Below are 24369 nucleotides of genomic sequence, written 5' to 3'. Positions count from 1 at the left end.
ATGGATACGAATATTTCATATTTATTGACATTGTTTTATTTGCTGTGAAAATAAAGCATCTTCAGTAATTATGTACACAGGATGGCTCTTTGTCCATCTTCGGATAAAATTGTTGAAACTTCACCGCTCAATTCAGCAACTGTGTGTGTGTGTGTGTTTGTGTGTGTGTGTGAGCATCTGACTTTGCGTATGTCTGCTATTCTTAACAAGTGTGCCAGTATGTGGGTTGGCATGTTAACAGAAAGCAAACTCAAAATTAGTAATTAACCAATGTGTGTGTGTGTGTATGTGTATGTGTATGTGTATGTGTATGTTTAGTCTTCCAGTAGTATATCCAGTTCTTCCAAAGGCAGTCTGAGTCGAAGCTCTTTCTCTGTCATCAGATCTACAAACTCCTGCAGTTGCTTGGGGAACAGCTGTACCGCATCCATGTACAACCCCTGATATCACACACACACACAGACATTTGCATAAATCCAAAGTTACATTCATACACACCCACACAAACAAAGAGAAAGACAATTAGTTGTTATAACCTGCCTTTTTTTGAATGTACAATTTAAAAAAAGAAGTGGACAGGGATCAGCTGCTGTTAGAAAATTCCACTCTAATGTCTTTGTCTCACCTTGGCCCAGGGAATATTCTGTAATGCTTTATAGAAGATCCCAGTGGCTTTATCCACCTTCCCTTCTGACACCTATAAATACACACACACATGCAAACACATTACATACACACAACCAAGGACTTTACTGAAGTTCAATATTTGTGCAATGAAACATTCACACTAAACAAAGTAAGTCTGCGTTGGCTGGTCTGTGTATGTTAGTTCTTATAGTTATGAGATACAAATAGGTCCCTAAGGTCAGAGATAAAACAATTTGAAGGACATGGGAGCCTTTGGGATCTTAAACAAGCAGCAGGTGTTTGGAGGAGCACACAATTTTTCTTGTGTATATATTTACATAAATATATATACACATGATATAAAATATATATTTGAGATAATTAACAGAGATGATCAGGCTTGTGGAAGTGCTCGTATACCTAGTGTAGAATAGGAAATGAGTTCAAGTCAGTGGAGCATCCCCACAAGAGCAGTACACGTGTGTGTGTGTGTGTGTGTGTGTGTGTGTGTATGTGTGTTGTTTGACCTCTCACCAGGAAGTACATATACATTCTCCAAAGTAAAGGACAGCGAGCACCCATTTCTGTTGCTATGGCGCTTTCAAACAGTCCACGGATACGGTTGCTGAGGCCATTCTCTGGAAGGAAGGCCGGTGCGGTAGCGTCACTGCAACAGGACCTATAGAGACAATAATATGTTTGTCTCTAATTAACAATAGGTTGTGTGAAAACCCTCTTGGCTTATCACGCGAGAAAGAAAGATCAAACCATGACCATAACAACTTGAGAGCATTTTTTTGTTAATTCCAGTATAACATCCAGACAAAACCCCCAAACTACCCATCATGCATTCTGTTACCTCTGAGCAGCGTCCACCAGCTGCTTCCTCTGTTGTTCAGTAACAATGGCAAAGAGGCGTGGAACCACACTGCTGCTTTCCCTGATTACAGATTGGAAAAAGCGGCGTGCCCTGCCGGCGCTGTGGTAACGGTTCTCCACCTGAAAGCAGATCGCCCGAGGGTCATCATGCTGCGATACATATTTAAAGATTCTGTGCAAAATAGGTGGAAAGAGCCAGAGAAGAAACAAGGAGCTCACACCAAACACCTGCATGGTCGGATGTTTTATGAATTGATTTTCTTTGGTATCTTCTGAGCAGACCACAACTTACCTGTGCATATATGCACCAGAGAGGGGCGCTGCCAGGCCAGGTTGAGAGGGCAGAGGTCAGCATTTGTCTCAGTGTCGCCAGTGGAAACACACTGGTGCTGTTGTGGTATCTGAGCAAGGCCGCCTGCTGTACGGCCAATACCTGACACTCAGAAGCTAGCTTGCGAACATGGCTGGAATCCGCTGCAGGGGTGTTTTGATCATCATTCTTTAATTCCTCGTCGAGTGTGCAATGCAGTGCCTCCATCTTTTCTCTGGCCTGGCTGTAGACAGTGTTAGCAGCTTGGATGCCCACCGTGAGGTACTGGAACAGAGCGAAGCAGCCTACCAGACCACTTAGCCTCAGCTTCTCTCCAAGCAGGTCCTCTTGACCTAGTGGTGGAAATAATGTGATTAGAGAATGAATCAAATGGGTCCTGTCTTTAAAGGAAAATGAATTGGGAGAGGAAGTTGCTTTTTAAATTTGTTTTAAATTAATTAAGCATCATCAAAATAGACGAGTTTGAGGAAACGTCCTCAATTTGTCAACGACCTGCAGCAAACTGAAAGCTTCAGCTCAGTTTAGAAAAACAATTGTTAGCTGTACAGAAATCCATCAGATTTAGGGGTACACAATATGAAATTCAACGCAGAGGCCATTTACTACCAGTCAGTTTAATAATTATTTTTCAGACCACTTACAATGCCAAATTACAGCCTACCAGTGTTTTTTGGTGATTGACAATAACTAAATAGTGTACTTTATATAATGGGTTAAATATTAAACATATTTATATTTGAACTTATTTGGTTTTAATTTTCTACAAGCGGGTTTTCATGGCCTGCAAAGTATATAAAACACTACTTGCATGGGAGGAATTCAATATATGAATTCAAAACTATGGAATGATATGTTTGATTATGGTCAGTGCTATATTGAATACTGAGCATACAGGATATGTTGAACATGGAATAAAAATATGTGAAAACTGTCCTGTGTGACAGAATACCTCATCTCCTTCACATGTTAGTAGTTGTATAATTGAAAAATGCAGAATTGAACTGCTGAGCAGCTGTTAGTAGAGACAACAGGGTCAGCAATGCATGTAATAAATTATCCATGTTGCGTTCTACACTGGTAGCCAAGGCTAAGGCTGGTTGTGTCTTCCAGAAGGGGTCATGTGATAGGAGCCTGACAAATCAGCTAAGGCTACCTTGTGACGGAAAAGACCCAATCAGCATGTGGTTATGAGTGTTTACGTCAGTTTCCAAACTGACTTAATGATTTGTTTCCAAACAAAATGTGGTAATGTGGAGGTTATCTCAGCCTCTCCTGGTTCTGCTCACTCACTCCCCTCGACACGCGCACGCACAGACACATTAATGCTCACATACACACAAAACAATGAACAAACAATGGACACATCTGTAGTCGGACTGGTTAAAAACAACCTTGTCTGGTCTCAGAGAACAGAGGTGATGGAAATGTGTATTTGCATATAGAGCAGGAAAGTGATATCTGATTACAATTGGTCACAGGAGACCCATTCAGGACACATTGTAATGCCAGGTGACGTCCTGAGAGCTGTCCTCTTGTGACTGGCTCTCTCAAGACAGATGTTGATAACAGGTCTGAGCAGGGCCTCAGATATTAATGAGAAAATGTACCTTTTGTGTTGGTCTGAGGGTTGATGTGCCCTTGGTCCAGTGCTGACAAGCTGGCCGTCAGAGCCTGCTCGTAAGACCTCCTGGCTTTCAGGACAGCTACTGGGGAGAGGGAGTGGGAGGATGAGGATGAGGAAGAGGAGGCTCCTTCTGCTAGCCTGGTTAGGACCAACACAGCTGGGGACATAGTTACATCAGTTTGTCCCCCTCCTTGCCCCCCTGCCTGGTCCTCCACCTCCAGCTGGGACCACAGCAGAGATAGCTCACAGAGGGAGGGGCTACTTAACCCTTTGCCTCCTCCAATCTCTGTGGCCGTGGAGAAGACCTTGCGAGCTTCTTCCAGGTTTCCCAGCATCCATTCCAGGTGAGCATACTCCCGCCACAGCACCAACGAGGAGCGGTTGTCGGGTTCTTTAAGCAGTCGCTTGGCAACCCGCTTGCTGCTCTTGCCTTGAGGACGGAGACGTTTTTTGTTTCCACTGCATAAGCAGCGCACGACCTAGTGCATGCAAAAATACAAATATGTTAGTTACAAGGTTCAGCACATTTCTGAAGTAAAAATAAGTTGACCGAAATTCTTTCTTTTGCTTCATGGATAATCCAATTCTTACCTTGAGTTTCTCGTACTGCATCCAACTGAGTGACAGAACCGCTCGGTGATGAAGAGGCAGGACGGGTTGGACCATATTGAACACGTTGGTGACAAACCTCTCGCCCTGCTTTCCAAGCCCCACCCATTTCCTGGTTCCCTGAAGGGTGGTCATGTGACCTACAGCGTTAACCCCAAGTTCAGGTAGGTTGTAGGAGGTCATCGGACGCTGGAGCTCATTACCTAGGATGGCACATGAAGCCAGATTAGTCCTTTGCCTTCATCTCACTATGATTCAGACCGATCGTTATATTTAAAAAATAAAAATAAAGTTAGAAATTTTGTTAATGATTGTGTCATTTTACCCTGAGTGAGCAAAGAGAGGTTCTCTAGCAGCAGGCCAGGCTGACAGGGGGCAGGAGATAGAGCAGAATCTACAGGCAGCCCAAGGAATGACAAGAAATGGAGAAGAAAACGTATCTGCAGCTCTGGTGACGACAGACAAATTAGGGATGGACCAATGTCATCAAATAAAACCTAGAATTGGACAGACAGAAAGAGAGAGACTTTAGATACACTTAAATTACATATCATGTAAGTTTTACTTAAAAACAGATGGACTCATTTACATCTATCTTTCTGTGTATGTGTGTCAAGCTGTTAGTACCTGTCTGTCAGGGTCCTCACAGTCCTCTTCTGATTGGCCCTTGGCTTTGTCCGGCCGCCAGGGCAACCACTGAGCTGCTTCACGAGAACACTCCACATCAAGCCACACGGTCTCTCTGGGCTGGCTCCGATCCTTCACCTCCTCCTCATCTTCCTCCTCCTCCTCTTCCTCATCTGTGAACACACAAACGTGGTGCTTAGGTTGTTGTGGTTTTCATAGTTCTAGCACAAAAATCTATTCCAGGATTACCTTCAAGGCTCAGTATAAGTGTGTGTGTGTGTGTTTTACCTGCACTGGGCTGTAGCCATCCCCCACGCTCTTGTTGGAGCATCCAGGCTTTCCAGCCTCTGGCCCCCAATTCCCCAACCCTTGCCTCCCCGCTGTCCCAGAATGGCTCGAAGAACTCCACCTGCACATGCAGACACACAAAGACACATCAAACTCTAAGACCCCGTTTCCTCCTTATTGGAGCACCGGTATATTACCCTTTGTATGTCTATGTATATTACTCATATTTGACTCTTAACTTCGGTGCAGACAATCAAAAAAACAAACCTGCTGTTTGGTGGACAGTCCTCGAACGCTGTCAGGTTTGTAAAAAGTAAAGTCGATCATGGCCTGAAACAGAGAGATCGCCTTCTCTGATTGACCAGACTGACGCAGGAAATGACACTGCTGGGTGAAGATATCTGTACAGAAAGATAGAAATAGGATTAATGAAAAACACATTGTATAACACATTGAACATTCAGACAAATGTTTTAATCTACTAAAACAAATGAGTAGGATGTAATAAAAGTTCCGATGTCAAGTGTGTACCGTTATACATTTATGCGTGACTTGAGGGTTTCCTTGTTATTACAGAAGCAGAGGATAAAACTGGGCTGATTAAGCATAGCTGCTTTCAGACATGCACTTGAATCACCAGACATCCTTCAGAGGGGTTGTATGTGAGAATGCAAATGTCCGAGTGAGAGGCTCTGTACTTTCTCCAGAGTTCCTTCCGCCAACCCCAAAGGAAAAACTCCAGAGAATGTCTGAATGAGCTCATGTGAGAACACAGCAGGAGATCCTCCAAAGGATTCACCATGAGCAGGTGAGTGTGTTGATGAAGTTTCTAACAAGTGACAGATGCAAAATTGAAAAAACAAAAAAAAGAGCAAAATGGTGCCATACACGTATAGGATGCTGACAAAGCTGTCAAGAGAGCTTTTGGTGACATGGGTCGACTCCAGTGTCTATGTACTGAGAACACAATCATGTGATCTGGCGGAATTAATAAGTATAATAATAATAAATAAAATAATAAATTACATTCCGCCTCTGCCTGTTGTGCCAACCCTCACCTGAACACATAGGTGAAAGATAACCTAGAGGGAAAGTCCGTACCCAGTAGTGCGGATATTCTGCGGAGTTCTTGACTGAAAACTACTCATGTAACTGTTATGCACATAGTCTTTTACTGTGTGAAAACCTAAAAAGAGCAAAAAAAAATCTCAGGTACCCAACATATCCTCCTCAATCCCTGGCAGGGCTGGGTGAGAGACCATGCTGCCATCCTGCACGCCACTGAGCGTGCTTAGACACTTCCCGTAGGCAGCGTTGACCTTTGGCACAGTGAAGTTGCTGAAGTAGCTCTGAGTGAAGAGCAGATACTCCCTCCACAAGGGGGCACTGTTTGGATGGATGAACACCTGGTGTGCAACAGATAAACACAAGAGAACTTTGTTAGAATGACGGAAAAATTTGGTCACACCTATAGTGTGCTGCATTGCATGTAGTTTATATACAACAGCACTGAGCGAGTTTGATGGAAACTGAAGACTGACCAGTTTCTTCCACTCTTTAGCCAGAACCGAGGGCTCCCAGAGCTCCTGGCAGATCCGGAGCCTCTCCAGCTGCAGAGCTATGGAGGTGGGGTTGGTTTCCACAGCGCGCTCTGCGATGCACAGCTTTTTGTCCAGGACTGCTCGGTACGAAGACTTGCGGTGCTCAGTCGAATGGCTGCCCTGCTGTTCCTCCTCGCCTCCAAACTCTGCTGAACTCAGCTCATCCTAGAGAGCCAGACAGGAGATGAGGAAGATCAGAAAGAATGATGCACAGGAATAATCAGACTTGAATGATTTTTTTTTTTTTTTTTTTTTATTTCCCAGGGGATAACTCATGGACCTTGAGGATTCAAGTCTTGAATCTTGAATCCTCTCTGTAAATAGCTGATTATATACAGGTGAAAAGTAGAGCCGTCATACCTGGTAATGTATGAATTTGATCCATAGCTGTGTGTCTGATGGCTGTTCTCTGAGCTTCCTGTTGAACTCCTCAGTCCTCCTGGCCATTAGCACAGAGCTCTCCCCTGTGTGTTCATCCTGTTTCTGCTGCTCTGTCGGCTCAGGCTGTCCTTTCCCCTGCAGCCAGAGGGCAGTGGAGGAGTCGTACACACCGAGAGGATTAACTGATGATGTCGGCACTCTGCCAACTGCATTGAAACATTATAGGTTAAAATGACATGGTCCTTGTAAGATATGTGCAAGGTGGGTCTGACACAGAAATGTTAGCTAAGTTGTGGGTAAATCTTGTACCTGTCTGTCCTCCATTGTTCTCTCCTTCGTGATCACCCAGAGGGAGGTAAGTGATGGCACTGATGACATCAAGACAATCAGGATTCTTTGGTAACGTAGGAAGAGCCAATTGGGACCTCAGCAGCTGGCGACTGACTGAAGAGAAGTATCTATCTGCTGCTTTCCTCTTGTCCCTGCCTTTCTGTTTCTTATTGGATTCCGACGCCTCCCAGCTGACTCCCTGTCTGCGAAGGTCCAGACCCAACGATGAGCTGCCTTTCCTCTTATACCTGGAACACACAATTTTAAAGCTGCCATTCCAGTTCATGCAAGAATATGTTTTTCCTCTCCCGAAGACCTGAAGATCAAAAGAGCCCTTCCCATCCTGAAGAGTGAGTGGTTTTAAATATACTCTGCATAGGCAAATACTGTTATTGGCATGAGCAGAGATTGTCACTAAGCATCAACTCTGCCTTTAGAGATGCAAAAAAGGAGAAATTTAGAAATGCTTCTGGCCTTGTTTTAGTTTGGGGCTTAACCAAGGGTACTAGTTTAGAACACAACAATGATAATCAATTACAAGAGTTGCTGACCCTGTTCTCTTTGCTAATAGCTGTTGTGCAGTTAAATTCATAATTTGACAATGATTCAACTGCTTACATGTGTAGGAGACTAGTCATTATTTGAGCAGTCTTTGTACATGCACCCAACTGTTTACACCAACATGTGCATGCCCAGTGTATGCAAGTGGTCATGTGAGATGCGTTTTTAGGCCTGTTTGTATGGACAGGGATTAAAACTGATACGGAGCCAAAAAAGTTGAGTGGTAAGAGAACGTTTAAGTTTGAAAAGGCCATTTTAAAATGAAAACTTAGTAGCATGGATGTAGCCGAAGAGAGAGAATATGAGTCTATGCAGAGGGTGCAAAGTGTATTGTGTGAACATGTTACCTTGCTACATCTCCTCTGTACAGGGACTTATACGTCCAGTTGGCTTGGTCTGGTTTGCGGTCCACACAGAACGGCTGCTCTGCGGGCGACTGGAGGTCATCTAGCCAGGAAAAAGTATTTGCTACTTCCGCAACCTTGGATCTGTAATAGGGGATATACACACACCATCAAAAAAAAAAAGACTAAATAAAAGTCTGCCAGTGCCATTGGGTATAAAATTAAGTGTTAAATGTAAATGTGTGTGTTTGTCTATACCCAGCAGCCTCTTGCTCCCTTTTGAGATCACTGGGGTATGTGGTCTCTGAGTCTGAGCCGCTGCTGTCGGAATACCTCCCACTCTTCTTTTTGTGTTTTTTCTTCTTTTTCTTCTTCTTTTCACTCTTCTTCCTCTTCTTTTTGGATGGCACATTATCCTCTTCTTCTTTCTGCTCCTCAGCAGAACTCACCTCTCTGCTTAGACTGTACGGGTCATTCACGAGGTTACAAAACTTTAAAATTTCAAGCAGAAACACAAGATTTACACATTTCCCATATAGTATCTTGAATACTCGTAACTAGAAAAATTAGAGACTAATTCACTTTATTTAATAAGCTTCTTAAGGTACAGAGGGTAAAATAAGAGGAATAAGTTCACAAAATCCAGAAACGGCAAACAGAGATATGCAGTACGACATTGGAAATGGAAAGATTCAACAAACTACAACGTTGTGTATTCGACCACACAATGTATAATTTCCAGTGAAGTGTCTTTTTTATTATTACCTTGTCTCCTTCTTTAAAAAACGACCGTGAAGAGAGAAGGCATCTCTGGTCTGAAAACTTGTATTGGTCAACCAGCCTAATTCTAAAGGGAGAGAGTGACCAAGAAGAGAGAGAATCAGGAGGACTGTTGGATCATGACGGTGATTATTAAGCACTGATTTATGTTTGGTACAGTGTTGTATCATGCCTTTGACAGGCTGTTTAAATTGAATGGAAACAAACTGCTCTATGGGATACATTTCTATTCTCTACAGAGAGAAGTTAAATTGACCTGCAGTCTAAATACGCCTTCATGTCTTCTTGGAGCAGACAAGAAGACTTCGCAATGTTGCTTATAAAGGTCATGACCGAAACATAATTAAACCCAGACTAATGAGAGACTAGCGTTTTGTATGTGGTTGATAAATAGTCTGATCCTGTTGCTTTTAAAAGACACAATGTAGCAGGAACGAGACGTTATTGTTATAGTTATTAATTAACGGCAAAATCAACTGACTAAGTTTTTTTTTCTTTTTTCCAACATGTAACAAAAGATATACAGCTTGAACATAGAACAGTCAAGTAAAGGTCCCCCCCCCCCCAAAAAAAAAAATACTGGTCCATGAACAGCCACACAGCCATGAATACTAACTTGTATAAATACATTGAAGTGAAAACACAGGTTAAAAAGCAGATATAAATAATAATAACAATATTAAATAGCTGAAAGGAAGAAAAAAGGGTGGATTATTTTGATAGCTGCCCTGCATTCTACAAAGAAAAAAATGTCTGGCGAGAGACGTCCAATTTGCTGGTGGACCCCCTTATGGTGAATCTAATTCAGTCCAAGAGCGCTTTCTGATCCAGTGACCATATATTGGAGGGAGAGCATCCTACCATTCCAACAAAATAAGCCTTCTGGACAGCAGGGAGCAAAATACCATTATATTAAAATGGCAGGTAGTAAAACAAGCATCCAAACAATGCAATGAAATGAGATGGGACTGTTTTTACACATAATCTTTGATGTCTCAAAGATAGATGCAGCCTGGGACATGACCAAAACACATGTAGCAGTGTGCAGTAGCCTGCTGGTGTCGAGTCAAAGTCTGGCTTCATCCTACATCGTCTTTCTTTCTGTGAAGACGGTGCACTACTACAAGCTGAACCCGTGTGTCCTATCGAGGATGAGTAAATTCTCTGAGATTATTTCATCTGGGTCGGTTTCATCAGTTGCCGTTCAGCTCCAGCCACACGAAGCTAACACAAGCTATTTTGTGGCTAATCTGATTAATCCAATCTGTAAAATGACAACAAGGCATCAATGCGATAAGCAACTCATTAAAACGCGGGCTAAAAGACGCTGTGTTCACCTTTAGACGAATCTTCAACTCTATCACTCGAAGTTTCTGCAAACGCTGGAAACAGAGCCATGACGGAAAGTAAACAGTCGCAGGGATATGACGTCACTCGGCAGCAACCGGTTCACTGAAACTAACATGAGTCAAACATTAACATATATAAGATTAAGAAATATTCATTAAAATGTTACACAATATACATTCCCAACAAATCAACATCTTCCTTAACGCATCTATTTTACCATTCTATACTTTCAGTTTTTGGACTGGATTGAATTATACATATCGTGTAAAAACTCATCAACATATTGTTAATAAACATAACAGTGAATTCAGCGTAAACTTGCTGCTTCTATTTGGTAAATTTGACTTAACCCAAATGCAGATTAACCAATCTTACAACGAACTTCACAGGTTTTTATGTGAATTAATTTAATGACTATATTTAAAATATCAATCTTATATCACATAAATAGTAATAAAACTGTTAATATGTAAATTGATCTCTTTAAAGAGGAATAATAATTTTATAATGCTTGCCAATGTTTTATTTATTTATTTCCTTTTTTTAATGAAATCTACTTTCGAATTTGCTCACCTATGAGTTTTGTGTTTGTACTTATCTATTTATATTTGGATTCGATTTGCTCAGTCTTATTTTGTTGTTGATTTGTCAATGGATTTGCCTTTTGAATAGTTTTTTTGCCTAAAATGTGAAAAAGTGCAGTAAATGCAATTTAAACTTATCGGTAACAGATGTCAAGATGCATTTTATATTGTAAATCCCGGAAGTTAATTTATTTTAAATGTTATGAATTTTGATAAACATGTTTACTAGAATCCTCAAAGATAAAATTGTGAAAGAAACATGTGGTTAGGGATGTACAATACGTGGGACACTTGTAGGCACTTAACATTATAGCAATACATTTATGACTATACATCAATTTATAAAAGTGACATGACTGTTATCTTAATCCGCCAATGAGCAAATAGGTTTTTACAAGAATATAATAATTTTGAGGACAGTAAGAAATTGACAATTGTTTCATCCAACTCCCAGAAGACAAAAAGCTTATTTCAAAATACTGCATGACATTTGTCCATGTAATGAAACGTTACATAACAGAGTTCAGTTGTAATGGTATGTGTGTGTGTTGTGTGAAACTTTAGAACAACATTCCTTCCAGTATGAATGGATCTCTAGCCAAGCTTTCATTATTGGCCTCAATCCAAAGGTTTAACGTTGCACCCAGGGAGAAGCAGGTGAAGCTGGAGAAAGACGCGGGAACGCTCCAAATAATTTGACTGTATTTGGTAACCAAAATCTGCAGTGTATGATTAGTTGGACAGCTTCCTTATTATTGAATAAGCATTGACTCCAACTGACCTGCCTTTATAACATATATTAATGTATGTTTAATATGAAAACGTGTATCTGGTGACATTGCTGTTGCCATGTTTAGGGAGGTTCATATTATTACAGATCGAGGCAAAATAAGAATTGTAAGATAAGGAGACAACTGGGATTGAATCATTGCTACTCACTGTAAAGGAGGAAATAAAGAATGTGTAGCTGTTGGAAAACCGAGTTAAAGGACTGATGAGTCGTTGGTAAAATGGGCCGCTGTCTTTTGAAAAAAGTTATTCTAATTTTTGTGAAATCTCAGTCTCATCTTTTACTTTTGCCAAGACTTATATCCTCTGTGAAGTATAAAGATAAGTTAGAACTCTAAGTTGCAGGGTTTCAATTGTTACCTAAACTGAGAGAGAGAGAGAGAGAGAGAGAGAGAGAGAGAGAGAGAGAGAGAGAGAGAGGGGAAGAGGAAGCGGAAGCGGACGCCAGAGCGTTGTGTTTATAATCCACTTTATGTTACCAGGACAACGGAGCCCCCCCAGTGTGCTGTCCAATCAGAACTCCACCTTAAGTTCCATTGACCAATCACATTCCCGGCTTGTTTTGCTTGACAGTAGTTTGCTCCAATCGCGTCGATCGGCCGCTGTCAGTTGTCAGCGCTCTTGCCTGCCGCGGTCAGTCTGTTGCTGGAGTTGTTACAGCTTTGAACTATCTAACCGTCAGTCCGCCAGTTTTTCCATTCGACCACAATGAGGGAGATCGTGCACCTGCAGGCCGGCCAGTGCGGCAACCAGATCGGAGCCAAGGTTTGGAAACCCGCTTTAAACCAAGTGTGAACGAGCGCAAATGTTACACCGGGATCGGGCGGGCTGCCCAACGAGCTTACCTGGCGATACAGCTAATGTTAGCCCGCGTTAAGTTTGACTGGCACGGACAGGTCGTGCTAGTTAGCCGGCTACTTTAACCCCTAACGTTTGTTCTGCTCTAGTTCTGGGAGGTGATTAGCGACGAGCACGGCATCGACCCGTCCGGGACGTACCATGGGGACAGCGACCTGCAGCTGGAGCGAATCAACGTCTACTACAACGAGGCGACAGGTCGGTACCACTTTGCCGAAGCTCCTCCAGCCAGAGCTCGATCACCTCCTTTCCGCCAGAGCCCGTGTAATCCAATACCGAGACCGTCCAGCAGGGGGTCCTAATCCCACTGACCCGTCCTGACTCGCCCCCCCATGGTTACTGTTACCGTTTCTATGACACAACAAATCAACAAGCCCCCCCCCCCCCCCCCCCCCCCCCCCAGCTAACGATGTTAACTCTACCTTTATATAACATGTATTAGACTGCACGCAAGGGAGTGTTCAAAACCAAGGCGTGTTGTGCTATAAAGGCTGCAAAACATGAGGGATTAAAGTTTACTTACAAACCACTCTGGCAAACATTTTGAGATTGTCCCTCTGTTTTTTGCTGGCAACATTTCAAAACTTGTAAAACGCATTAAACCCCTACAACTTGAAGTTATTATCATATCACTTGGACGGGATAATGACTTTGAATCACTAGAAATGGATAGAATTGAAAACAAACTATTTATTAAAGTATTTAATGAATACAATATTTTGATGGAATAAAGGGAGTGATCTTTGTGTATATTCATCTTAATATTCATATTCTTGTACCCGTTTTCTCCAGGTGGGAAGTATGTCCCCCGTGCAGTGCTGGTGGACTTGGAGCCAGGAACGATGGACTCTGTGAGGTCGGGTCCCTTTGGCCAGATCTTTAGACCAGACAACTTTGTATTTGGTGAGGGTTTAAATTCATAAATTAATTTCTATTTAAACACGGCCTGAAAAAATTGGCTTGATTAGATCTTTAATACTGAAAATGAGTTGCTTTGCACAATTCTGCAAGAGTAAAGAAGCCAATCGTATTCCATACATGCATTGCTCATTGCAAGTAAAAGGCGTTCACAAATACTATGAGGTCATATTGCAAATAGATGAGGAAGGTTTTGACTACACCGCTGTGAGACAGGCATGTATTTGCATGTACCACAGGCCAGAGCGGAGCAGGTAATAACTGGGCCAAAGGCCACTACACTGAGGGGGCCGAGCTGGTAGACTCTGTCCTGGATGTGGTGAGGAAAGAGGCAGAGGGATGCGACTGCCTCCAGGGCTTCCAGCTCACACACTCCCTGGGTGGAGGAACCGGTTCTGGCATGGGCACGCTGCTTATCAGCAAAATTCGAGAGGAGTATCCTGATCGCATCATGAACACTTTCAGCGTAGTGCCCTCCCCTAAGGTACACTTCACTCATTCAAATGTTGCTCTACTTGTTTCCTCTGTGCTCTAATAGTGTTCGTTTCCCCCCTCCCCCTTTGTGTCCTCTTCCCCTTCACCCTCCCTCTCCAGGTGTCAGACACGGTGGTGGAGCCGTACAATGCGACCCTGTCTGTCCACCAGCTGGTGGAGAACACAGATGAGACCTACTGCATTGATAATGAGGCCCTGTATGATATCTGCTTCCGCACACTGAAACTCACTACACCCACCTATGGTGACCTCAACCACCTTGTCTCAGCCACCATGAGCGGGGTGACCACCTGCCTGCGCTTTCCCGGACAGCTCAATGCTGACCTGAGGAAACTGGCGGTCAACATGGTGCCCTTCCCCAGGCTGCACTTCTTCATGCCAGGCTTTGCCCCCCTGACCAGTCGGGGCAGCCAGCAGTACAGGTAGAGAGGCAGGAGTTCGCATCAGACCAGCAAGGAGATTTTACTGTATTTTGAATCTTACTTGAATTGTCTGTCTTTCTAGGGCACTGACAGTCCCTGAACTCACCCAGCAGATGTTTGATGCCAAAAACATGATGGCTGCTTGTGACCCACGCCACGGGCGCTACCTTACTGTCGCGGCCATCTTCCGGGGCCGCATGTCCATGAAGGAGGTGGACGAGCAGATGTTGAACGTCCAAAACAAGAACAGCAGCTACTTTGTGGAGTGGATCCCTAACAACGTCAAGACGGCCGTCTGCGACATCCCTCCCCGCGGCCTCAAGATGGCCTCCACTTTCATCGGCAACAGCACAGCCATTCAGGAGCTGTTCAAACGCATCTCAGAGCAGTTCACTGCCATGTTCCGCCGCAAGGCCTTCCTCCACTGGTGAGAGAAATTAGACTGTTATTTATGTTCTTGTGCACGCCTGTTCTTACCCAGAATTCATACACTGACTTAATCCCCATCAGTAAGTATTTACTTAACGTCCATTGTTTCAGGTACACGGGCGAAGGCATGGACGAGATGGAGTTCACAGAGGCTGAGAGCAACATGAACGACCTGGTGTCCGAGTATCAGCAGTACCAGGACGCCACTGCTGAGGAAGAGGGCGAGTTTGAGGAGGAAGGCGAAGAGGAATTGGCCTAAACAACAGCAATGACCTGTTTCTCACTATGCAAGATTTAAGTGCTGACAATAATAAAACAAATACCTCAAAATCAAACATCTGCATTGAAAGTTGTTAGATGATAACATTCAAATATTGTTCAGCCTTAATGGGAGTGCAAAGAAATTGGTTTAAAAATGGTGTTGTTTTTTTAAATTTCCAACTCTTTTGCCGTTGCCTTCATGTCTTGTGTTTCTTCCTTCCTGTTTTGAATATGGATATTTAAAATTTTTGTTTCATCCAAGTGCATCACCTAACTGCCCCCCCCCCCCCCCCCATTTACCTGGACAAAACTAAATTGTTGACATATTGTTGAAATTAAAATGGTTAACGTTACCACACTGCTATACACAAGTCTCAGGAAATTCCAGTCCTTGTCTTATGTTAAAATCCCTCTGTTTGTTCTTTGGCTTTATCAACCTCCAGGTTTAAATATGTTTGATGAAAGATAATGTAAACACTTGAAAGCAGAATTAAATAAATTCTTTTTTTGAGAGAGAAAAAATGCTTTTTTATTGACTAACTCCTAATTTTGTCTAATTTTGATCCATTTTGTTGAGACGACTTACCTTACCTTTCAAATTACAGGCGAGGGAATTATTTATCCCATAATCAATCAAAGATCACCTAGACACAAGGATTAACTTCATTGATTTAAGTGGTCAAAGGTCATGGTGACCTCAAATGTTATTGGCTTCTTGAACATGGTATGTTAAGTCTGCCTCTCAAGAATTTCTATTAACAGTATTTTATTGCTTAAACTATGCAGGTTAAGCAATAAGCTTAACCTGCATAGTTGTGTGTGTCTGGGTGTTAAAGTGCAGCAGTTTACTGAAGTAAAGGAACCTCTGTGGATGGGCAGGTACTTTACAAGACATAATAGAGGAAATTGACAGATTTGTGCCGGCTCACTGTCACAAGTCAGTAGTAACACCTGAGATTTTCCCACTATGACAAACCTAAATGTCTGAATCAGGCTGGTTCTCTCTGCCCACCAGAGCAATAACATGATGATCTGATCCCAGACCAGGTGTGGTCTCTATTCTTATCGAAAACTGAGTATAAATATGCATATGATGATAATATCCATGTCATATCTTTTTATTCAAATCAGTGATGGAGGCCTATTATGTGAAGTTTAACTCCCTCACATGAGAGGTCATTCTGACAGGCAGCAAATCTGATAACGTCCAACATCCTGTTCCTCATCCTTTCACTTCATCTATTCAATTTGATTTGTTGGGTCAAAAAATCCAACATGGTGCAAGTCCAAAAAGGGCCTTAAAAGTCAGCAAAGAAATCTTAAAATCAATTCTACACTTTAATGGAATCCATTAAAGTTAAATCAACACTCAATATCACAAAACACTGTAAATAAAGAACAGGACACTGTTGCTCTAGATGTTTTTTAGTTTTACAGTGAATGATTTTGCAGTTTCTATACTGTCTCATTTGCTTTTCAAATTCAGTTTGACAGCTTCAGTGGGTACAAACTAACAACCTTGAGCTGAGATGCTTCGATCAGCTGCTGCTTCCAAAGTCAAGAATGAACCGACCAGTTTTAACCCATGGAGGATAAGATGTGAAAGAGCAAGAACAAGGAGGTGCAGAGTGAAGTTAGAACAATTTGTGTTCATACTACCTGGTTTATTTACTATGAAGATTATAGTCAGTTTTTCCTAAAATCAAATTGAGTGCATGTTGTTGCCATGATGAAGATCTTAAATAATCAAATTATCAAAATGATCAGGTGGATCCGCTATTATTGCCATTATGGCCAGTTACAGACCACTTCCAGTGTTTATCTGAGGACATAGAAGACATGTACAACCTAATTTTTATTAATATTGAATGTTTAGGGTATCCACTTTGCAAAGTGGACACTGCACTTCCCTGGACCACCAACAATATACATGCCCAGTTTGAAGCTGATATGATCCTCTGCAATCACTTGAAGCCATTGACTTTATATCAGTTCCACAATCAGTGAGAAAAGTCAAGGAGAAAAAGAGAGGTGAAAATGAGCCATGTTCACTTTTTCACACTTCAACTGATCTAAAACAAACACACACACACACAAATTCCAACTTGACACATTTTATAAATCAATGTTTCAAAAATGCACAAAGTTGACACTTTCAAGATCACATTTCATTTCCATCATGCTTTCGGTAGTAATCCTCCAGCTTCTAACCGAGTTAAAGAAGGCATAAGATGAAATGTAAGACTTGATGGAGACTCAGCATTTTGTGCAGGACAATCCCACTGTCTTTGTCTTACTGAACAATCTACTGAGAGCGGTTCAGAGAGCAGCAGCGACAGGGTGTCCAGTATGTTGTGAATGAATCCAGCCGATGGCTCACCATCAGTGAAGGCTGTGAATGCTGAACTGTTAGCATGGAGCACTAGACTTAGGTGTAGTGTTCTTATCTCCTCTAGACTGTAACATGGATTTTATATCCAATGTGAGGATGAGGCAAAAGTAAAGGCACAAAACAACAAAGGAGTATTTCTCATGACATAAAAAGAACAAATGGTTATTTATTTGGGGAAATCTCAACATAGTAATACTTGTTTTAGATCATGGATGTTCTGGTCAGCCAGCAGAATTCTGCCGAGACATTTCTTTTGAGATTTCATGATTTTTTATCAAATATACAACAAATACATAGTCAATGAGAACAATGCTACACCATTAATCATATAGACTATGTTATATTATGGGAAACCTCAGGCATTCTGGTTATTTGAGTTGGTTTTGTCAGATCTCCGTAACCAATTTCCTCCAATTAAAGAACAAACACAAATTGGAAAAAAGTAAAACAAAGAGAGGGTACAACATCCCAGAGAAATCGATCCCAGAGAAATCGATGGCACTGTGTGGAAGACAGAGAAATAAAGGGAATGAAAGAAGACGTACATACAGCTATACATACACCACTGCTGGAAGTGCATCGGAGGAAACCCTGGAGGCAAAACAAAGGGACAAACCCATGTCAAGATGATTGAAAGTGAAAGACAGAAGAAGAGAAATAAGGCCACAAAGGATGAAGAATATAAAAGAGGAACAAAATAATAAATGATAAATTGTTAAAAATGAAGGAACAAAAAATTAGAGGCACTGTGAGTCTCATCATAAAAAGAGTTACACTGGTATATATATTGATTTATCAACATATAACATATTGGCTTTTATTCAAATGCCAGATGTCTTCCACCTCTAATGAGATGAATTTGATGCAGATTTAATAACATTTTAAATCTTTAACTTTTTAAATCTCTGATGGATATCTGTCGGAGGGGCTTCACCTTAAACCAGTGACGTGAAGTTTTGTGTAGCAACACACGACTGAAAAATAAAACCTGCTCAAAATGTCTTTCTTTCAGGTTTGGAAATTCCTTAAAAGACTAATACCAGCCTTAAAAGCTCCGGTCAAAACTTGAACAAATACAGAGGGACAATGAGGACAATAAAAGAGCCCTCTCATTGTTCACAGCAGCTCTGACTGTTTTCACTGGTCTGATCTTGTGATAAATGGTACATCTGACAGGTTTGGCCTTCACCATTACAGGTAGTAGATCAATTCCCACCACATGTGATGAATGCTGCAATAACAACTCACTGATAAATGTTTCCATTTTCCATGTTCAACAGTATCACTGACGATATCAGTGTGTAAGCTCTTGTATTTATATGAGGAGGAGATGGCCATTGAGGTTGCTAAATACAATTATCACAGTTCTTAATATGTCCCTTTATGAAAGAGTCTTTTTTTAATCATATCTCTGTTTATTCTGTCTTTCTAAGCCTGGTGGAGGCGTTCCATTCATGAACACCAGCGTTTCACAGTCTGAAGGGACTGATGGGTGTGGGCTCATGTGGACTCAGACTGGTTTAATCTCACTGTAAACTGCTGTCAACAGTGGTGGCGGAGGACTGATGCTGAGCTGCTCCCTGCGCCTGGTTCACCTCCCTGACGGCCAAGATGCGCGTGAGCATGGTCTGTAGAGTGGCGCCCTCTAGAGGCTGAGAAGTGTACCAGTGTGAACTGTTGAGTACAGGAGAAAGTGAAAGTCAGACAAAGCTTTATGGTGTCAACACTAAGACATTTTGCGTTTGTGCAACCAAAGTTACACAGAACAGTATACATTTCCATAGTTTATTATCAGTATGTCTTTCTTTCTGGTTTGGTAGTGTTTAAATATCCCCAAATATGAATAATCTTACAATAATTGTATTACTTTGAAGTTATTGAATAATCAATCTTCAATAACTGTTCATAATTAATGAACAATAGTTAAGCTTATTATTTTAAAAGTGTGTCATAAAATTGTATTGATTAGACAGGGTTTGTAGTAACTTTGGTCAATGCTGACCAAAGGTCTGCTCAGTTTGGTTTTATACCTGTAATAAAAATAACACATTATATCTTGAAGCTTTATTCTGTGCAAAAAAAAACAAATGTTGAAACTGTTGAGGTTTAACATTGTCAGAGGTTTTTGTCCAACAAGTTCATGTTACCTTTTCTAAGAGCCAGTTTCTAATCTTAGTCCTAAAATAAGCTATATGATTTTTGAGCCATTTCATATCGAACAATGTTGTCTTTATTTCAGTCTCTTTATTACACTTCTGACACTGTTCAAAAGTCTAGATATATATTTATATGTTTATATATTTGAAAACAGGTCATGTTCGTACAAACTCATCTCACAAACAAATGTAAGAGAAATGCAAACATGTTCTCTCATGAGGCCTCTCACTTGTTCTTTAAAGATTTTTAAATAAAGTCTGGTAAATAAGTGACCCCCTCTTGGAGGAGAAATCTGACCTCACTTGGTTTGTTTGACAGACTCTGACCTGTGTGTGTGGACAATCTGTTCAGGCTGGAGGTAAAACACATCAGATCTCTTCTTCACCGACTCGGGGCTGTTGATCAGCAAGAGGACAGAGAAAATGTTTATTCGTTCCCTTTCCTTCACCGGGTTGTAAACCAGGGAGTGTGAGTTATCAGCAGAAATCTGTGTCTCACCATCTAGAGAGGTAGAACTCGTAGAGTCTGACGGGGCAGTGCAGAGGGTTGGTGACATTTTCCGGCATTTCCATGCTTCCCTCATTGTCTGTCTGCCTTCTTCTGTGCCGCTCTAGAAACAACAGGACAAACCAAAACTCAACCTGTCACAATTTAAAATAATAATGACATGAAATAGGATGGAGTGGTTTCATTGTACACCAGCTACCTGTGTCTTCCCGGCTGGGCGTGGCAGAGCTGCTTCTCTGGTACTGGAGGTAGTGGACCTTTCCGGCTCGGCTGCAGGGTTTGGAGCGTCGAGTGAAGTTGACAAAGGAGAGACTTTGGTGCTGAGCCAGCGTAGTTAAGTGGAAGGTTTTGGTGCAGAAGAAGAGCAGCGTGTTCAGCAGCACTATGGGTGAGTAAGCGCCCAGCTGTTTACACTCCCACAGGTAGGACTCTTCAACACGGGAGGAAACGATACCACCTTTGGAGGAAAGAGGAAGCAGGGGAAATGCTGAGGAAATGATCTGGCTCTTCAGCCACTGACTTCCCCAGCTGAGGGGAGTTCAGTGACAATTCTCTGTGAATTCATCACTATGACAACACCTTTTATATCACATGTATTAAATCAATCAGTCAATGATATTGATTGGTGCACCTGGTCAGAAACAAGTGCAGGAATTCAGACACTCTACTAATTAAAATTTGTATACAGATTGTATACAGATGGGTATAATATAGTAACTATATTGAATTGCTATTTAAGAAAAAAGCCAACCATAAATAGTATCAATGTTAATTGGGTGTGACTTTGTCTCAGTGATCATACCACTAGGTAGTAGTTTAGGTTTCCAGAACTGCAGCATCCCGGTGATCTCAGTGGCAAAATGACTGTAGAGCTCGTCAGTGAAGATGTTCTCTATGCGGCCCTTCATGAATAGATACTGTTCAGAGAGGAGGCAAAACACAAAGAGTCAAAAAGTGATGAACACAGTGAAGGAATCTCAATTGAAACCGGTGACTTGTTGTGTGTGTTGACCTGTTGTATCCCCAAACAGAGGTAGAAGATGCTGTCTGGGCTGTAGGGCTCTCCATTGGGCCGTCTCACTTCTCTGATGAAGCGAGACAGAGCAAAGCTCAGCTCTGCAGAGTCACATTGAAGGATGTCTTCTTTTATATCCACTAGAGTGGCTACAGGTGGAGAGAACACAAAATACATTGACTATAGTTTACAATAGAGCCATTAAACACATCTTTCCAGTAATTCCACAAACGTCTGTCTGTCTGTCTGTACGTGGAACGCATATATCGCGAACGGTTCATCTAAACCACTTCACACTTGGCATTTGTATTCTCGGTGGTGATAGGAAGTACTGCTTCAGTGGTTGGCGAATTCGCCCCCAGCTCATGGAATTTTTTTTTTTTATCTCACGATATCGGACTGTGGCAGACACAAACAGTCATGGTGCAGCGGGTGCTGCCCTCTGTTATAGCAACAACATTCATAGAATAACTCCCTGTTTGGCATTTAAGTAAAAGCATAGTTCATTTTGTTGAGGCAATGCTTTATATTGAACTGAATCATAGAACTTCTATTTTTTTAAGTTGTGAACTTAAACTTCTGAAGATTGTTTCAACTGCTTAACAAACCTCTGTAATAGCAAACATGTATGGAAAATAAATTATTCGTACATATATATATTTATATAAGCAACACACATGAACAATAATAAAGACAATTCAGTCCATATTAAATTTGAAAGTTTTACCAAGTTTATAAAATCTTCAGCACACAAACAATAAAAAGTGACGGTGTTTCCTCAGAACTGTTTGAGCAGGACTCATTAACGACAAGAAATAATTCTGAAGAAGCTGCGGAGCGTTAACGCAGGACAAGAGAACAGCACTGTACGAGTTATAGATATAGAAAACTAAAACAGTAAAGAGAACTGAGGCTTCTTACACTGTTGTGACTGTTTGTTGCGCAGTTGGACCCAGCACTTCCAGGCTTTAACCCCATACAGGTGGTTCAGTTTGGAGGCGGCGGCGGGCGGTTCCACTGCACTGCGGTCCAAAACAGTCCGCCTTCGTCCCTACATAGACAAAACTATGCAATGACAACTGGACAGAATATTGTTGAAATGACCTAAAGGTTGACTGTGAAAATTTGACTTTTTGAGGGGAAACATTAAACATATTGGTAAAGCTTTTGGTCAACCTAATACACACAACATTAAAGATTGTATTAACGTCTGAGGACCAAGCCTCCAGTTCCCAAAGCACTTGAATGCAGCAGATCACAACAAAAGGTGTCCGCCGGAGAATCACAGAGCAGCCGGCAAGAGAACTTCTGCCTAATAATCAGCGACTTTAGGGTCAATATCAAATGCTAATTAAATGAATCTGATATAACCCCAAAACACTGTCGACCTATTTGGAGAGACATACCCGTTTCCGGCCAGAGAAGCCTTCTCTGGGTCTCTTCACTCCTCGCTGTGGAGCAGTCGACTTCGGAACAACTGATACTGCAGAAACACAAACAGATCGCTTCTGAGTGACAGGTGTTGATGTTTTTTTATTTTAAAACTTGAAATATTTTATTGAGTGCGGTCATTTCAAACTAGATTTATTAGAGCTTTCAAGTGAGCAATACATTTTAATTTTCTCAACAGATTGGGGGTGGGAAAACACTTAACAGGTCATTGTATCTCACCAGAAGGGAAGTCAGTCTCCAGGTCCATCACTGGGGAGGAGGGAGGTTGATGCTCGGCACTGGTGATCGGTGGGTCACTTGTGGTCGTGCTCTCTGGCTTGACATCAAGCTGGGGTTCACTAGACTCTCTACTCCTTTCTGAACTTAGAGGCAGATCGGCTTGAACTGCTTTTAAAGTGTCCTCCTTTTCATGGATTACGGGATCGACCACTTGTGACTCCACGTCTGCGCTGGAACTGCCCTGGTCTGTAGCAGATACCCAGAGATGAAACACACAAGGTGAACCTGAGGTTCTTATGACGTTTGCCTCCTTGCTTTGTCAAAAAGATCTAAAACATCATCAAACTCAAATATGTTAGAAAAATCCCACCTGCACTGGAAACTGGCTGATCACTGTGTTTTTCCTTCTTCAAATCCCAAGGCTCTGATTGGACAGTTGCATCTTTCATGTCCTTGTTCTGTGGTGGTACTACAATTGGTACTGGAACCTGAAAGCAATGGGAGACAAGACTATACATTTAATTTACTGCTGTAAAGATTCAATATGAGGTCTTTGAATACTTTTAAGTGTTACAGAACGTGAAAGTAAGGTAAAGGGTGACGGTTACATACAGGCATGGGCATTGCCATCGGTACAGGTGTGTACTGGGAGTACATATTCATAGGCACTGGAATGAAGACCGGAATTGGGACCGGTACAAATATCACCTTCACATTCTCCTCTCTGGCTGAGGTGGTCACTGAGGGTGAAGACTGAGCTGGGGGAGGGAGGAAGGACATGAGAAGATCATCATGAGTTATTTAGGTTTCGATTGAAGCCATAATTGTTTAAATTGTTAAAAGTTTAATTTGACATTAAAACGTATGCTACTTTTATTTCTTAATTAAAAAATGACTTCAATTATTTCTAGTTCCTGTGCAACATTTTATTGTATTTTTATGTATTTGATTTAAATATCGGCATATTATACTTATCACTGAAATTCTGTAAAAGTTATGACACAAATAGAAAAAATTCCAGACTTTTTTCAATTAAATGCTACCTTACCTCTCAAATGGTGTTGTTAATGTGTTTCACAAAATTATAACACAAATGATATTTTTACTAAATACTGATGAATGTACATTACATTTCTTTTTTTGTGTCCCCAGTATCCGACAGATGTCATTATCTGCTGCTGACTTTCTAAACGTCAGACATTAAGATGAGATTAAGATGCATTTATTAGTCCCAAACAAATGCACAGACATGCAAAGGCACTCATGCAGGTAGGGACATTTAATCTCTACTTTTGACCCATCAGGTGCAGGACACACAGAGCAGTGAGCGACCATGTACGGCGCTCGGGGAGCAGATGTTGGGGGAGTAAGGTGCCTTGCTCAGGGGCACTAGACAGATCAATCCAGGCTCGTCTTTTTTTGTCTCTCCGTGGAGTCGAACCAGAGACCTTCTCTGCCCATAGTCCAAGTTTCTGCCACTAAACCACCGCCACATGGATAAGGCTTTTTAAATGTATAGTTTATGAATCACATGCTGTT

General features: G+C 41.7%; 3 protein-coding genes across 6 annotated transcripts in view; 1 reads left to right on the top strand and 2 right to left on the bottom strand.

Annotated features, from left to right (window-relative positions):
* On the bottom strand, window positions 1–10405 carry nrde2 (NRDE-2, necessary for RNA interference, domain containing). The gene is made up of 19 exons (XM_062397735.1): window positions 10320–10405; window positions 8968–9049; window positions 8461–8664; window positions 8206–8346; window positions 7277–7545; window positions 6947–7173; window positions 6527–6751; window positions 6202–6391; window positions 5253–5386; window positions 4986–5106; window positions 4698–4870; window positions 4396–4567; window positions 4053–4273; window positions 3445–3940; window positions 1799–2169; window positions 1487–1626; window positions 1162–1306; window positions 626–697; window positions 1–440 (listed from the first exon to the last, which is right to left on the bottom strand). The coding sequence occupies exons 1-19, from the start codon at window positions 10378–10380 to the stop codon at window positions 315–317; spliced, it is 3570 nt and encodes a 1189-aa protein (XP_062253719.1). The 5' UTR covers window positions 10381–10405; the 3' UTR covers window positions 1–314.
* Window positions 10406–12325: 1920 nt separating this feature from the next.
* LOC133962280 (tubulin beta-4B chain) lies at window positions 12326–15610 on the top strand. The gene is made up of 7 exons (XM_062397818.1): window positions 12326–12470; window positions 12653–12761; window positions 13356–13466; window positions 13721–13965; window positions 14076–14398; window positions 14481–14825; window positions 14939–15610. The coding sequence occupies exons 1-7, from the start codon at window positions 12414–12416 to the stop codon at window positions 15084–15086; spliced, it is 1338 nt and encodes a 445-aa protein (XP_062253802.1). The 5' UTR covers window positions 12326–12413; the 3' UTR covers window positions 15087–15610.
* Window positions 15611–17186: 1576 nt separating this feature from the next.
* LOC133962279 (zinc finger MYM-type protein 4-like) overlaps window positions 17187–24369 on the bottom strand; it is a 33271-nt gene continuing 26088 nt past the window's right edge. For all 4 annotated transcript variants that reach the window (XM_062397811.1, XM_062397814.1, XM_062397812.1 and 1 more), the window contains 11 exons: window positions 23443–23588; window positions 23201–23318; window positions 22831–23076; window positions 22566–22642; window positions 22081–22210; window positions 21157–21308; window positions 20947–21061; window positions 20344–20601; window positions 20136–20247; window positions 19964–20032; window positions 17187–19154 (listed from right to left, as the gene is read on the bottom strand). In XM_062397811.1, the coding sequence (XP_062253795.1) occupies window positions 19007–19154; window positions 19964–20032; window positions 20136–20247; window positions 20344–20601; window positions 20947–21061; window positions 21157–21308; window positions 22081–22210; window positions 22566–22642; window positions 22831–23076; window positions 23201–23318; window positions 23443–23588 (1571 nt within the window). In that variant the 3' untranslated portion in view covers window positions 17187–19006. The remainder of the gene's footprint in view (window positions 19155–19963; window positions 20033–20135; window positions 20248–20343; window positions 20602–20946; window positions 21062–21156; window positions 21309–22080; window positions 22211–22565; window positions 22643–22830; window positions 23077–23200; window positions 23319–23442; window positions 23589–24369) is intronic.

This window comes from Platichthys flesus, chromosome 10 (genome assembly GCF_949316205.1).
Source record: "Platichthys flesus chromosome 10, fPlaFle2.1, whole genome shotgun sequence".
Taxonomy (NCBI): domain Eukaryota; kingdom Metazoa; phylum Chordata; class Actinopteri; order Pleuronectiformes; family Pleuronectidae; genus Platichthys; species Platichthys flesus.
Note: the sequence above shows the minus strand (reverse complement) of the source record. Positions and strands in the feature narration are given on the sequence as shown.

Excerpts from the sequence above, each read along its gene's own strand:
- nrde2 (XM_062397735.1), bottom strand. The coding sequence starts at position 10,380 with ATGGCTCTGTTTCCAGCGTTTGCAGAAACTTCGAGTGATAGAGTTGAA. Across the intron at positions 3,941-4,052 it reads TGCAGTACGAGAAACTCAAG|GTCGTGCGCTGCTTATGCAG; the intron begins GTAAGAATTGGA and ends TGCATGCACTAG. Across the intron at positions 1,627-1,798 it reads TCTGGTGCATATATGCACAG|GTGGAGAACCGTTACCACAG; the intron begins GTAAGTTGTGGT and ends ATCTGCTTTCAG.
- LOC133962280 (XM_062397818.1), top strand. The coding sequence starts at position 12,414 with ATGAGGGAGATCGTGCACCTGCAGGCCGGCCAGTGCGGCAACCAGATC. Across the intron at positions 13,467-13,720 it reads ACCAGACAACTTTGTATTTG|GCCAGAGCGGAGCAGGTAAT; the intron begins GTGAGGGTTTAA and ends CATGTACCACAG. Across the intron at positions 14,399-14,480 it reads CGGGGCAGCCAGCAGTACAG|GGCACTGACAGTCCCTGAAC; the intron begins GTAGAGAGGCAG and ends CTGTCTTTCTAG.